Below are 13,395 nucleotides of genomic sequence, written 5' to 3' on the forward strand. Positions count from 1 at the left end.
GGTGATTTCTGTGGTCCGCTGCAAGGTTCCTTAAAAAAGCACATGCGAGTGTTCAGCCTGTCTAGTGATGTGATAGCGATGCAAACAGTACAAACACTGGACAACAATTTTTATGTACTCTGATACAGCCTCAGAGAAAAAAGGATTAAATCCCACTTGTCCTAACACATGTTACTTCAAGGCTTTAGCCTAAGGGATTAACCATTAGAAACAGAAATGTAGTGTACCAAAAGAAAAGAAAAATAATTTAAGGTTTGCCACACCACGTCAGCTCCTTTTGGATCATCAGTGGTACCAGGTATCCTGCAAGCAGTAGACATAAAGCTGCTCGGAAGCCATCGAATAAAGTACATATTGCCTTCGCCTGCAGAGACCAGGATGCAGCCAGAGGCATGAGATTAGCTGAGGCTTCTCCTGACTCCCCTCTCTCTCATCGATAGAGCAATTCCACTCCTTTTGATGTGCGCACACCGGGTTTGACTTGACCCTTGGCAGGCTGGCACTCCGCTGGCAGCTTACACGCTCTCCAAAGCAAAATAGCTGCTCATTTGCTCCATGTCTGCCCACTATTAATTTTGAGCAGCCAATTTAGTCTCATATTACGGGGCAGAGCCAGAGATACAAATAGCTCTCATTAAGCAGAGTCACTGATTTTTAACGCTGGTCATGATCGTCTGCTTTGGCCCAAAACCACGGGCCGAGTTTCAATCCACTTTTCTTGCGTCATATCTCTTTTACCTGCTTTGGAAAAGGACAAACTCCCTCTCGCCTTCTCTTCTTTCCAGCCTAAGCCTCCCTCACTTTTGCCAGCCCCACAAATCTCCTTCACCGGAGCTGCTGCAAAAGCCTTTGCAGAGGTTGCCTTGCGTGGGTGCTGGGCGCAGTGCCGGGGCACTGCTGGTGCGTCACAGCAGCAGGTTGTCCTGGTCTCAAATCCCAGCTCTGCCCCAGTGCTGCGTGTCCTCATGGGTACACACCTCATTACCATGCACACTGCGAAGGCTTGTGCCGCCCCCTGAGATGGGCCTTTTGAAATCAAGGCGAACCAGCGCTGGAGCTGGCCTTTTGTGAGATGTAGTTGGCCATCTGGCTATTTGTATTAATACCCAACAGAGCCAGAAACCAGGTAAATGAAAAACCTGCAGGGTTTCATAAGCCTGGAAAAAAACACTGGTCTTGGCAAAGCCAGTCACCAGCCGTGTCCTTGACTTTCTTCTTCTCACAGCAGCTTCGCAGTGGCTTGCTTGCATCCTTCTCCGACCCTGATCATTCGTTACACGTTCTTCGATGGTCTGCCTGCATTACTGGTGGGGATAATCCCTTCCTTATCTTCCCTTGGACGTCATGTTGCTAACAACCCAGTCCTCCCTTTCAAAGTCTTACATACTTCTGCCTACTTCCCGCCTAAGCTGTAAGCCCCTTTAATCTCTTTCCAGAGTTTATACCTCAGAAACTTGAATTCTTTCAAGGCCCCTTTCTAAATCTCACCATAAAGAACTTGATCTCACAAAATACAGGTATAGGAAAGGAAAAAATGCTAAGCAGCAAAGGAACACCAAGGGAATCTAATATTTCATTAATGAGAGCTGCTGAGCAGCTTCCAATTTGCTTCTGCCTTCTGGTAGGAGTAAGGTCAAAACAAGGACATTTTTCATTCATGTACCTCACTTGAATGTTGAGCACCCTCAAGCTCACAGTATTTCTCCGATGTTCTCAGATGTTTCTGCTTCTCTGATGTAAGTCTGTTCGTTTTTTTTTTTAAATTATTTTTCATTTACTGCATAGCTGTAAAGTAAGGAAGTAAGGAAGAAATCACGCGAGGGTTTGAGACATCTCTTTGCCCAAATATAAAGCTCATTAAGATGGCCATGTTGGCTCAAACAAAAGGGCCACTCAATCAGTCTTTTACCCTGCCTCCAACAATAGCCAGTAGCAGATGCTGAGGGAAAATACATAAGAAAAGGCCCATGCAGCATGCACAGTCTGTCCTTCTGCCTATCTGTAGATGAGGGAACGTCAAGAAAAATGTTGGGCATTTATTTTTACTACTGTGAACAACAGTTTCTGATGGATCTTTTTCCACACATACAGAGAAATATTGTTGTAACACCCAGCATTTAATCATTTTAACCCACTAATACCTTTCACATCTCAAGTATCTTGTGAAAGTGAGTTCCATAGTTGAAATACTCACCGTCTGAAAAAGCACATCCTCCCGCCTCGTCTAACTTCTGTCCCTGGTCATTTCACTGGGATTCTTTTGGTTTGTGTCTTTAAAAATATAATAAAAGCCTCTCCTCTCTTTGCCTCCACTTCAACTGTTGCCTTCCACTGTACATCATCTAAGCCGAAGAGTCCTCATCTGTTTAATTGCTCTTTGCAGAGCCCATTACGCACCTTTCTCCATGGCTCAACTGGTTCTGAGTTGACCAAATCTGCATGCAACGTGACAAACACAGAGGCGCAAGAGGCACGCTTGGTGGCACATTCAGTATTCCCTTCCTAATAACTGCCAAGTCTGTTTGCATCCACGACCCCTTCCTCGGGGGAGCTGATGCTGTCCCTGAACTGCCCCCAGAGGCTCCAGCACTCCTGCCCTGAGCAGTGGTGGCATGCTGGTGTGGGTACCGGTGGCTGATTTTCTCCCTATGTATTATTTTGCATGCATTGATAAGGAATTATTTGGGGTGGGGGCGGGGGGGGGGGAGCTGGGCTGGGTATTTGGACGCTCTTTTCAGGCATAGGCTGATTTCCCCTGTAAAATGCCACTGCTCAGGCTGGTGAAGGCAGAGCACACGGCTGACTTTGGGAACGTGCAGGTTAAATTTCATCAGCGCTGCGTGCAGACAGCGTGCAAGGTAGCAGCAGTCACTATGAATGGGGGCCCAAACCGAGTTAATGGCTCCCCAAGAGAAAGCCACATCCCCGCCGTACCTACAGCAGCTGCTGCTTTTTGGCACGGGTACAAAGAGCAAAAACAATCCCAGAGAGGTGCTAAAAGCAAAGCATCGATCGTTATCGCTGCCTCAGCTTGGGGAAAGGGATAAACAAAATGTAATAAGTCTCAGATTTCTACGATGGATCTTTCTCCGCGGGGAATAATCCTAACCACTCCTCACCAGCTAAGCAGAGGTCGGGGCCATGCCAGAGGAAGTAGCTACCATTAGCAGACACGAAGAACAGATCTGGTATGTCGGTGGGATCTGTCTGAACCAAATAACTGGTTGAAATAAGAGTAGCTATGCACTAGCGTGGCTGATGCAGATGCTCGAGTATTTGGGTTTCTTAACAGGAAAACAATACGTTTCAAACCACCAGACAGATTGCAGTCAGCCTGAAAGGGCCGGTCTGTCCTTGGAAAAATGGACGGCATTGGAGCTGCCGCAGTGCCACACGTTTCAGCTGTGGCATGAGCCGTCCCTCGGTGCCCGTAGCGCTGCTGAAGCTCATCTAGCTCAGGGCTGGCCCAGCCTGGTGGGGCTGCCACGGCAGCGCGTGGGACTTCACCCTCCTCGCTCAGTGCCTCTCGCAGCAGCCACTGCAAGTTGCTTGGCCGCAAGAAGATTCTCAAAGAAGCAAATACAGACCAAAGTACCCACAGAACAGGCTTATTCCTGAAGGTTGGTTTATGCCCAGCCGAAAGCCGGTTTGAATTCTTACAAACTTTATTTTAATCCTGTCTAACGTGACTATGCATGCCTCCTTTGCCACTCTTGGTGTATCATCGTTTTTCCAGCTGAGCTCGGCTGCTGGCTGCCAGGGCATCCCATGGAGACAAACTCCAGGGTCCGTGCACACACTGCTGAGAAGGGCTCCTTTGCATCTTGCTTACTTGCTGCTTTGCATTTCGGCTGGCAATCCCTGTTGTGACATGTTGTATTGGCTGTGAATAACGATATGTATGTCAACAGCCTTGCTGCCGGGGAGGGTCAAAATACAGTGATGAGATCCCCGTGCGCTGGCAGCACCCGGTTTTGCTGGGGCGCAGGGCTAGCTGGCCTGACAGGGAAAAACACCTGCTTGAGACACCACTTCTCTTCTTCTTTGCTTCCCTCTCATATGTAGAACCCCCCCCCAGAACATGCCCAGGGCATTACTTTAGAGCAACATTTGTCTTGTCAACAGCAAGTGGATTAAACTTCGCTGTGATCCAAGTCAGCAAAAAAAAAAAGCCTCTCTACGGCTGCTGTTAGAGGCAGTGGCTGTGGTATGACCCTGTGCCACTTGACTATGTAACTGTGTTAGGCCCCAATGCAGTGCCGTCCTGATTCTCTAGAATAAAATCACCGCTCCGCCAGGACACTCCCACTGTGGGACTGAAGCTCTTTACGCTTTTCCTTAAAAAAAAAAAACAACACAACAACAAACCAACAAAAAGCCCCAACCAAAATGGGGCCAGCTCCAGAAAACATTGAATTCAAATCTGTGGTACAAAGAAATCTAGAGTTTGCTTGAATATACTCTGTTGACTCAAGGCTCAAGGTTTTTTTTTTCCCCCTCTTTCAGTTGGTCCTTTCTAGTGTCCTTCCACAGCACTTTTATCTTTTCTACCTTTGCCAGTACTGTCACACAGGAATCCTACAAGCATCCGAAGGGATATTGCAGGGTGACACACACTTGCACATAACAGGAGCGTATATTTTAAATGTAACTTTAAGACTGTAAGTGTCCTGAGAAAACTCCCATCTGTTGTTTTGCAGAAACAACGTCACAGAGGAGGAATTTGTAACGGCCAAGTCCAAGGGGCTGAAGACACAGTTCATCCATGTGTAACGCTCTGCTCTTGTGCGGGTCATCTGCTAACCCACAACCTTTCCATGCAGCAACCTCTTGCTAATGCATCTTGCCTATGAACAAAAGGAGGGCGGAGGGTTTTTTAATTTGGTTGGTTTTTTGCTTTCTAATAACCAGGAGTGATGCAGAAATGTGGTGTCTTTTCTACTTTTGGGGTTTTTTTTCTCTTGCTATCAAGGTGGTTACACAGCCAGTTCTTCATGCCTGAATTTGTTTTTTGTGGGCTAGCAACACCAGCATTTAGATCAGCTGTGGCATGGTGTGATATGAAGGAGCCAAAAATCAGGCGCTCTCTCTTCATTTGTACCTCAGCAACCTCATTTGTATGGAGTGGAGAGCTGGAATAGCAAACCTGCTTTGGTGTGGAAGGTTGATTTATAAGGTGGCATAAACACAGAGTGCTGCTCCAAGGCTGAAGATTACTTTGATTTGCTGCCCCACTTCCATTAGTGTTAGGTCACTTGAGAGTTATTTAGTCAGAGCTCCCTTTCATACGCAGATGTGCAGTCAGAGCTCACCTGCCCGAGGCCTTCCATGTTTCCCCGGTTCCGTGTGCCGCTTGCTCGCTTGCTCGCTTGCTCGCTTGCTCGCTTGCTCGTTTACTCGCTCGATCGCACGGCGCCGGGCAGTGATGATGCCCCAGGGTGATGCTGACTGCTGCACAAGGGTGGTCCTCTGGGCTTTGGGCCCATGCAAACCTAACTCCTGAAATTCTGAAAATTCCACCTTATTCTTTCAGGTGGCCTCACCTGAATTCATGGACTACCTAAATTTACAGCAAGAAAAGCAATCCTTTCAAAAAACAACATCTTTTTTTTTAATTTCTTCTTCTATTTCAGTGTCCTGGCTGGTCCTGAGTGAAATTTTCCCTGGTGGGATTAGAGGACGGGCCATGGCTTTGACATCTAGCATGAACTGGGGTATAAATCTCCTCATCTCCTTGACATTTTTGACTGTAACTGGTAAGATTTCTCTGTGTCCTTCAAGCTGATACTCTCCTCCTGGGCAAAATTAATAAACAGCATTGCTAAAATTGCAGTCACGATGTGCCAGAAGCCAAATTCAGATCTCTGTCTAGGTGCTGTTTGCTAGTGTAACTTCACTGTTTCGACTACATCTTCCTAAGTTTGTGCTAGTAATTACAGCCTCACAGTGCTGGCTCTCAGAGCACCTTGGGCATCAGCTCCATGGGCTGTGAAATTTGAAAACACATAATACTTAGGATTTAGTCCTGCACCTTCTGAAGTCAATGGAAGTTCTGCTCTAGATTAGAATGCAGCTTTTCAGATCAAACATTTTTAAAGACCATCCCATTGAAATAATTCATTTTCACAGGAACATCCTGACTTCCAGAAAATTGCCTTTAGAAAAAGGTGTCTTCTTACGGTTAAAATGTTTCATGTTTTAAGGCAAGAAAGTAGACTACAGTATAGTAACTTATAATGTGATGATAAACAAGGGAAAAGGTTAAATGCCGATGTTGAAATTCATTAATTGACAAATATTTTTTTTTCTAATTTCATTTCATAGGAAGTTTTGCAAATTTTAGTTTTCAGTCTTACTCTACATAAGGAAACAGAAATTCCAGGTTTCCTTTAACCATACATTAGTCTCCACCAGAGGCAGGCAATCAACCCACAAAAAGCTGAGGTGCTTTTCATCCTGTTAGATGCATTTTGAGACAGATGGGAAAATGAGTGTGATCTGTGACTATGGGTTTCACATTGGTGTTCTCTTTTCTTAAAAAAAAAAAAGAAAAAAAGAAAAAAGAGAGACACAGAAAAAAACCTGAGTACTATCTTGCTTAAAATTGGGAAAAATATGCCAGGTCAAAGTCCTTTGTGTGTCCACACTAGCACTTTAGTTAGATCAAGGCCCCTCTTCAGAAGCAAATCATCCGGTTGCCCCCACTCACTGCACTTTGGTTTGCACCACAGAACCTCACTCCTGAACTACAGAAGCTCTTGGACAAAACCTAATCAGAAAACGCACAGTGAATGCACTCCAGCTGCCAGCACTTGCTCCTTCTTTGGACCAGACTAGAGCTACTCCTAAGGAAATGTCCCCCCGTAACAGATAGTGCAGACCTCAGGTCTTCAGCATCAACCGTTTCACCTAAAGGCCCCCTCCTATCATGCAGCATTACTTGTTAATGCACGCTTAGCCCTTATTGTGCTCTCAGTTTCAATGAATGTAAAGCCGCAGTAACTCGATTGGCTTAGCTGGGTCTAATCTGGATTTGTGAAAGTGTAACTACAGCAAATCTGCGTTCCTAGCTTATGGCAGAAAGGCAGAATTGGAGATTCTGTCTTCAAATGAATACTTGTGGGGGTGGGTCACGGTGGCCAGCAGCACCTACACTTAGGTATCTGAGGCAGAAGATACCAGCTGCATTGGCAGCTTCAGCCGTAATTTTTAGCTCACGACACGACTGGCAAATGTCTCAACTGTCTGGCTTAGTTTTAGCAGGGAAAAGTGCTAAGGGGGCTGCAGCAGCCTGTTGGGTTTGTGTATGCTTTACTTTCCAGGGGCTGCATCCCTCAGCCTGAGGACCCACCTGATCCTTGTCTGTAGGCTCCGAAAACCACTAGTTCTTGGCTGGTCCCATTAGGAGTTCACTCTTGGGTCCCTTTCTGGCGCAGGACCCATGACTTGCAGCGGAAACGCTGCGAACTGACAGACGGAGAGGATTAGCTGGAGACAACTGCAACAGTGTTGAGAAATGCTTGGGTTTGCTCCATGAAAGAACGTGCATCAAAACCAGACACGGGTGGAAATTCAAGGCGCTTGTGACCCCCAGTGCCTTTGCACGAACCAGTAACAATGGCTACTCATTGTTTTCATCCAGAGTGACCACAAACAAAATAAATCAATAGGTTTATGCCAAATGGGTCAATATGGGTTCTCCAGTTTTCTTTCATAAGGACTATTAGAAAAAGCAAAACCACTCTTCTTTTTCAAATTATAGCCAGGCACAAACAAGTGAGCCAAGAATAACAGCCTAGCTTCTTTTTAACTTATCCTGTGCATTAGGGGCACCTAACAACAGAAAAAAAAAAAAAGATAATATTTGAAAATCAAAAAAGACATGTTTTCTTCCTTTGTAGAGCTCATTGGCTTGTCCTGGGTGTGCTTCATTTACACAATAATGAGCCTAGCATCCCTGGCTTTTGTTATTGTGTTTATACCAGAGACAAAAGGATGTTCTTTGGAGCAAATATCCATGGAACTGGCTAAACAGTAAGTACTGCATCCCCTGGGTGCCAGAGGGACAAAGCATTTCAATGCCACATGCTAAAGAAAAGGAAACTGTGTGGGTTTTTTTTCTGGAAAAATCAGATTCTCTCAAGGCTTGAGCTTGTACATGTTTATCTCAGTGGCCAAGCAAACATTTTGTTGGTGCTGAAGGACTGACCCTAAAGGGATGGTGGTTTCCAGCACCCCTGTGAGGACTGCCTGCAGCCAGGCTCGGCTCCCCAGAACTTTTGCTGAGTGGTGTTCCCAGAGGGGAGAACGACTGTCTTCCCACATTTGTGTCTCAGCTTGCAGGCAGGAAAAGCGAAGGAGAGAGGCCCTATCTCAAATACTTCAAGTCTCCATATGAGTTTTCATAGCTCTCCTTGATGGCATTTTTTTGTGCATTTGCTGAGTCCTGTGGCTGACACCAAAAAAAAAAGGTTCTTCCAGCGTGAGTTTTGTGTCCCCACCTCACCACATAAAAAGGGTAGAAGAGCGAAGAGAGGGCAAGAGTGAATGCTACGTGCCTGCTCCTTTAATATGACCCATTCTGACTGGTTTTGTGTCTTTTGACTGTTTTTTTCTCATCCTTCAGAAGCAGAGTGGCCCTTTCAATTACATATGTCCAACAAAAGTAGCACGTCAATTTGGAGAACAGAATTAAACAGTCTGCTGACACACATGCTGTTTACTTACAATTTCCAAATGCAGGTGTCATTCACCATAAATTAACTGGCAATTTTTACTATCAATTTGCGATCACCCCCATTCTTTTCAGTTGGTTTTGGCCATAAAAAGTTTTAGAAAAAACTAAGCAGCCCTGGTTTTTAAAATGCAGCATCTCCTGATATGTTCAAAGAGCTGCCGGATGGCAGCCACTCGCTTTTTTGGTCTCGTCTCAGAAGTTATCAGCATAATGAATAAAAGGATAAAGAAATGATAGGGGAAACAATTTAGCAGATAAAACTTTTGCAGGGCTGGTGGCATGCTTCTCCAGGTGAGGCAGCATCCCCCGGCTCATCCTCACACCCAGGCTCGATGGGGCAAGGCAGACTCCTTCACCCTCTCCCTGCTGACGGGCTGCTGCCCATCCACAAGACCAGGGACAGCCAGAGAAAAGAGGCATGAAGGCACAGGTAGAAATATCCAAACTGAAAATAAGACACATACTTTTTGACGGTGGAAGTAATGTGTGAACACCCCAGTGCGATGGGTCTTCCTATATTTGGGGGTTTTCAGACTACCAGAGAATATTTTAAACAAACAAACAAACAAACAAACGAAAAGGTACGCTGCAACTCAGCCGGGCCTGAAGGAGTTCGTTTATGGCTTAGGAAAGAGCAATTATCCCAGCGCCGAAAGCCGGGAGCTAATCGCGCTGCCGGAGCCCCCGGGCTCTCCCTCGCAGCGGTCACTGCTGCCGGGACCGAGAAATTGACGTTTCTGGTCCGGTATGCGCTGCCTCTCCCCGGCCAACCCGCTCCTCCCTCCTCTTTGAAGAGACACCCAAACCCCCGGGGAGCCGGAGCGGGGGGAACCGGAGCCGGAGTGGGGGAACCCCAGGCGGAGCGAGCGGAGCTGGAGCCGAAGGCGGGGGGAAGGCGGAGAAGGAGACGAAGGGGGAAGCCGGAGCCAGAGGGACCGGAGCCGGAGAAGGGAGAGGGAGCCGGAGCCGGAGAAGGGAGAAGGAACCGGAGCCGGAGCCGGAGCCGGAGCCGGAGCGGGAGGGCGGCGGCGGGCGGAGCGTGCGGCGGGGCCGCCCCCGCGCGGTCCGGCAGGGAAGCGGCGGGGCCGGCGGAGCATCCCCGGGGGTGTTCGTGGTGGTTTGGCGGGGTGCGGAGCTGGCGGAGAGCCCTGGCCTCAGCGGCAGGGGTGGGTAGCAGGGAGAGGGGCTGTGCCGGCTGCGTGCCGTGGGGAACGCTCATGGGTGTTTTGGTTCTGCAGGAAATACGTGAAGACCCCGCTGTGCTGGGTGAGCCAGCGCAGGGAGAAACTGGTGCCGGTGGAACTTGCCAAGAGAGAGAAAAAGCAGCTCTACTAGACCTGGGGCAACCAAAGCAGCCTTCAGCAAAAGACTAATAGAAATAATAATAATAATAATGTTCAGCGATGCTCACACTCTGATGGGACACATGGTATCTTTATTATACACAAGATATTCTCTCTTTCATTTCTTAGTAGAGCTTCTTTCAGTGGCAGTTTACAGCCAACATTAAAGATTGTTGTAGTTTATAACTTACTGGAACCCTAGGCTCCGTCTGTTTGAAACCACCATCCCTCATCTCCCCTGAGGTTACTCGCCTCTTACATACAGGAGGCGAATGGAAACTGGAATATTCCACACCGTTCTAGCTATCTGTATTCAACAAGCGTTCAGCCCGGAAGAGATGCAAAGAACAACTGGGGTGCCAAGGAGAAGGAAGAACCCGTCTCTCAGAGGAGCCCACCAAAGACAGGTCTGTTTAGCCTAGCAAAATGGGGCTGAAAAGGGTTAACAACTCTCTGTCAGCACGTTGGGGAAGACAACACTATGGGGCTAAAATGGACAACTATGGAGAGTAAAGGATGATGTTAGTGCAGAACAAGTGGGTATGAACTGTTTACAAATTAATTTAGGCTTCAGCTTAAGAAGACTTGGAAAAGGATCTTGTTCATCAGAACTTAATTATTTATAACACAGAACACACTGAGCTTATAAGAGGAACTTTACATAAAGTTTCCTGGGAGGGTCAGGATTCAGTGACCTGGGAAATATTCCTCAGAAAACATAGTCAAACTGTTTAATGGGGGGACATCTGCATAATCGATTACTCTAGATTGAGGACGGCCTTACAGAAGAGGAGATGGGATTTCTTTGGCTTTCCAGTCCCAGGAAAGTTGGAAGCTGGAGGTACCAGAGTTGATGCCAAAATAATTTTATTTCTCAACACAGGGCACACTAGACTTTGACTCTTGGATTCAGAAAGCGAAAATTGTGTGGTACAGGGCAGCACAAAGGCAGCTCAGAAACCATAATCACTGCAAATCATGAATTACGCCAAATTCTTGGTTATTGCTTAGGAAGTATATCTGAAGTACTCAACAAGCCTTTACAAAGGGTTATCTGTATGGCTCCCATGGAAGAACTTAGGTCTTTTTTACTTAGAAGTTAATAGATTTTGTTGGAATGATCAGTAGATAAATATTTATTAACAGATAAAGAAATGGTTCTTTGTTTAAAGAAAAAAGCATGCTTTAAAAGCATGCTGGCTGTCTCAGCAGCCACACAGCAGCATTTCTTCCAGCATTTAATTGAGGAAGCAAGACTGACACTGTCAGCTGGAGTGCAGATGCTACTTCGAACTAAGCACATGATCCCACTTTATTTGCTGTCTCATAGCATTAAAACCACCTGACTGTGTCCTGCACTGAAGGAACAGGAACTTACTGATCTAAGTAAAGCTTTACTTCGGAGCAGCGCGGATCAGTTCTGACCAGATTCTCACATTGTCACACTTCTAGATACTGACATGGTAAATTTATAGGTATATGTCTATTCAGACAGTGAGCATGTGTTCAAAACCTGGAAAGAAACTGTTGAAGTCCAGGACACGATTTGCCAGATGTCACTGGAAATGCAACTACCTCGGGATGGGATCCTACCAGCCAAATCTGTACCACAACTTTCCTGCATTATAAGCTTTCAGCGAACCAATTAAAAAACCCTGTTGGACTTTTGGTACAAAGGTCAGGTAAGTAGTTATCACAACGCAGGATTTTAAACCATGCAGAACCCATGTCAGGTAAAACAAGCAAGACTCTGGAAGAAGCTTTTCCACTAGCCACTGGCTAGCTGGTTGCCTTATGGCTGCCTTATTTTTTCTCCCTCCTGATCCTAGAGCCAGCAGTCCTCACAATAACCTCATGGGTGCCACGAGCCTGGGCTGCTTTTAAGAATGCTTATGGTAATATGCATAAGGCTCAGCCACATACAATTTTTGGCATATACAATGTGTCAAAGATTAAGTAGAATCTTCTGATAAGGATACGTGTGAGCCCGTTCAACATAGTCTATAGGAAGCGACAAGAGACCAAGCACACCCAGGCCACACGGACAGACAGTGAGGCTGTGCACCTAAGATGTAGGTGACTCGGACCGAAGGCCCCCTCAGAAGCAGTTAGCTCAAAAGCCTTTTGCGCTCATTCCCTATGGGGTATCTGCAGGTTCCCATGCCAAGCTAAAATTCCACCCTGGATCTCAGGTGCTTCCACCTTTTCCACAGATGTGGAAAACTTTGGTTTCTTTTTGAATTTTCCAGTAAAAACTGAAGACCTGCTTAGAATTTTGTTTGAGGTCTACAGCTCTAGTATCGACCACAAGAGGCTAGGAGAAGACCTCCCTCTGCCCCTGCGTGGGAGAGAGCCCATAGCAAAGAGTCTCCTTGCGCTTCCCTGACCTCAGCAGTAACAGTTTACTTCACGCTGCAGCAGAAGGAGCCGGCAAAGGTAAGAGTATTCCTCTAACTTTTACAAACAGTCGGAAAAAAAAGATGCAAAATGCATTAGAGCTCAGCCACGTACAAGTCTCACAGCAGTGTGAAACAGGGAGAGCTGGGTTTGGAGCCACGGATGAAGAAGGCACACAAAATGCAAGGGGAGGTGAAGTCAGAGATTGACTCTGGCGGTGGGAGGTAAAGGGGCAACTCAAGATTTTAAGTGTAGATGTTTCATGCATAGAAGGTTGAATTTTTTACCTTTAATTTTCACACTTAACTTGGAGGTGTGAGGAATTCAAGAACCAGAATGTGGCCAAAACCTACAAGATTTGGTGGGGGATTTGTTTTGGTTTTGGTTTTTGTTTGTTTGTTTGCTTCAATTTTTCTTTTTTATTTGGAATGCTCAGTTCAGCATCCTGGTTTTTGCACTTTTGGGATCAGCTCACATTGTGATACACAGCCTGAATTTAATTTTTTTAACCATAGCGTCTGCAAGCAAATAATAGTTTAGAAAAATATCAGTGCCTTCTCGCTAGAGAAAACACCACATTCTATTACTGAAATGGAAAGAATAATAAAATATGGGATATATTGTTGGCGCCATACGTTGCCTAATGAGTATGGAAGCCTGGAAAGCATTTATTGAAGAAAAGGAAAAGATGTAGAAGAACTTCTCAAGCCCCAGCAAAGGGCTGCAGGCTGGACATGCTGATACTGTAAAGCCTTTTTCTTACATCAACAGTGACACATTCTTTTTATACAACCTACGAATTCCACTACCAGTTCTGAATACTTGTAAAATTATCTTGTCAAAAAACAGAGTCTGAACCCACCATTTTCTGGGGTTTTGCAGGTTAGTACCTTCCTCAATTTTTTAGCATTGATGTCT

General features: G+C 46.1%; 1 protein-coding gene across 2 annotated transcripts in view; it reads left to right on the forward strand.

The window, feature by feature from the left end:
* SLC2A12 (solute carrier family 2 member 12) overlaps positions 1 to 10,267 on the forward strand; it is a 30,978-nt gene extending 20,711 nt beyond the window's left edge. The window contains exons 3-5 of one of the 2 annotated variants that reach the window (XM_082481566.1): positions 5,634 to 5,756; positions 7,902 to 8,034; positions 9,976 to 10,267. In XM_082481566.1, coding sequence (XP_082337692.1) covers positions 5,634 to 5,756; positions 7,902 to 8,034; positions 9,976 to 10,072 — 353 coding nt within the window. In that variant the 3' untranslated portion in view covers positions 10,073 to 10,267. Of the gene's footprint in view, positions 1 to 5,633; positions 5,757 to 7,436; positions 7,480 to 7,901; positions 8,035 to 9,975 lie in introns of those variants that run through there. The other variant, XM_082481567.1, reaches the window with a different exon arrangement.
* The last annotated feature ends 3,128 nt before the right edge of the window (positions 10,268 to 13,395 follow it).

The sequence above is a fragment of the Vanellus vanellus genome, assembly GCF_965231255.1.
Source record: "Vanellus vanellus genome assembly, chromosome: 3".
Taxonomy (NCBI): domain Eukaryota; kingdom Metazoa; phylum Chordata; class Aves; order Charadriiformes; family Charadriidae; genus Vanellus; species Vanellus vanellus.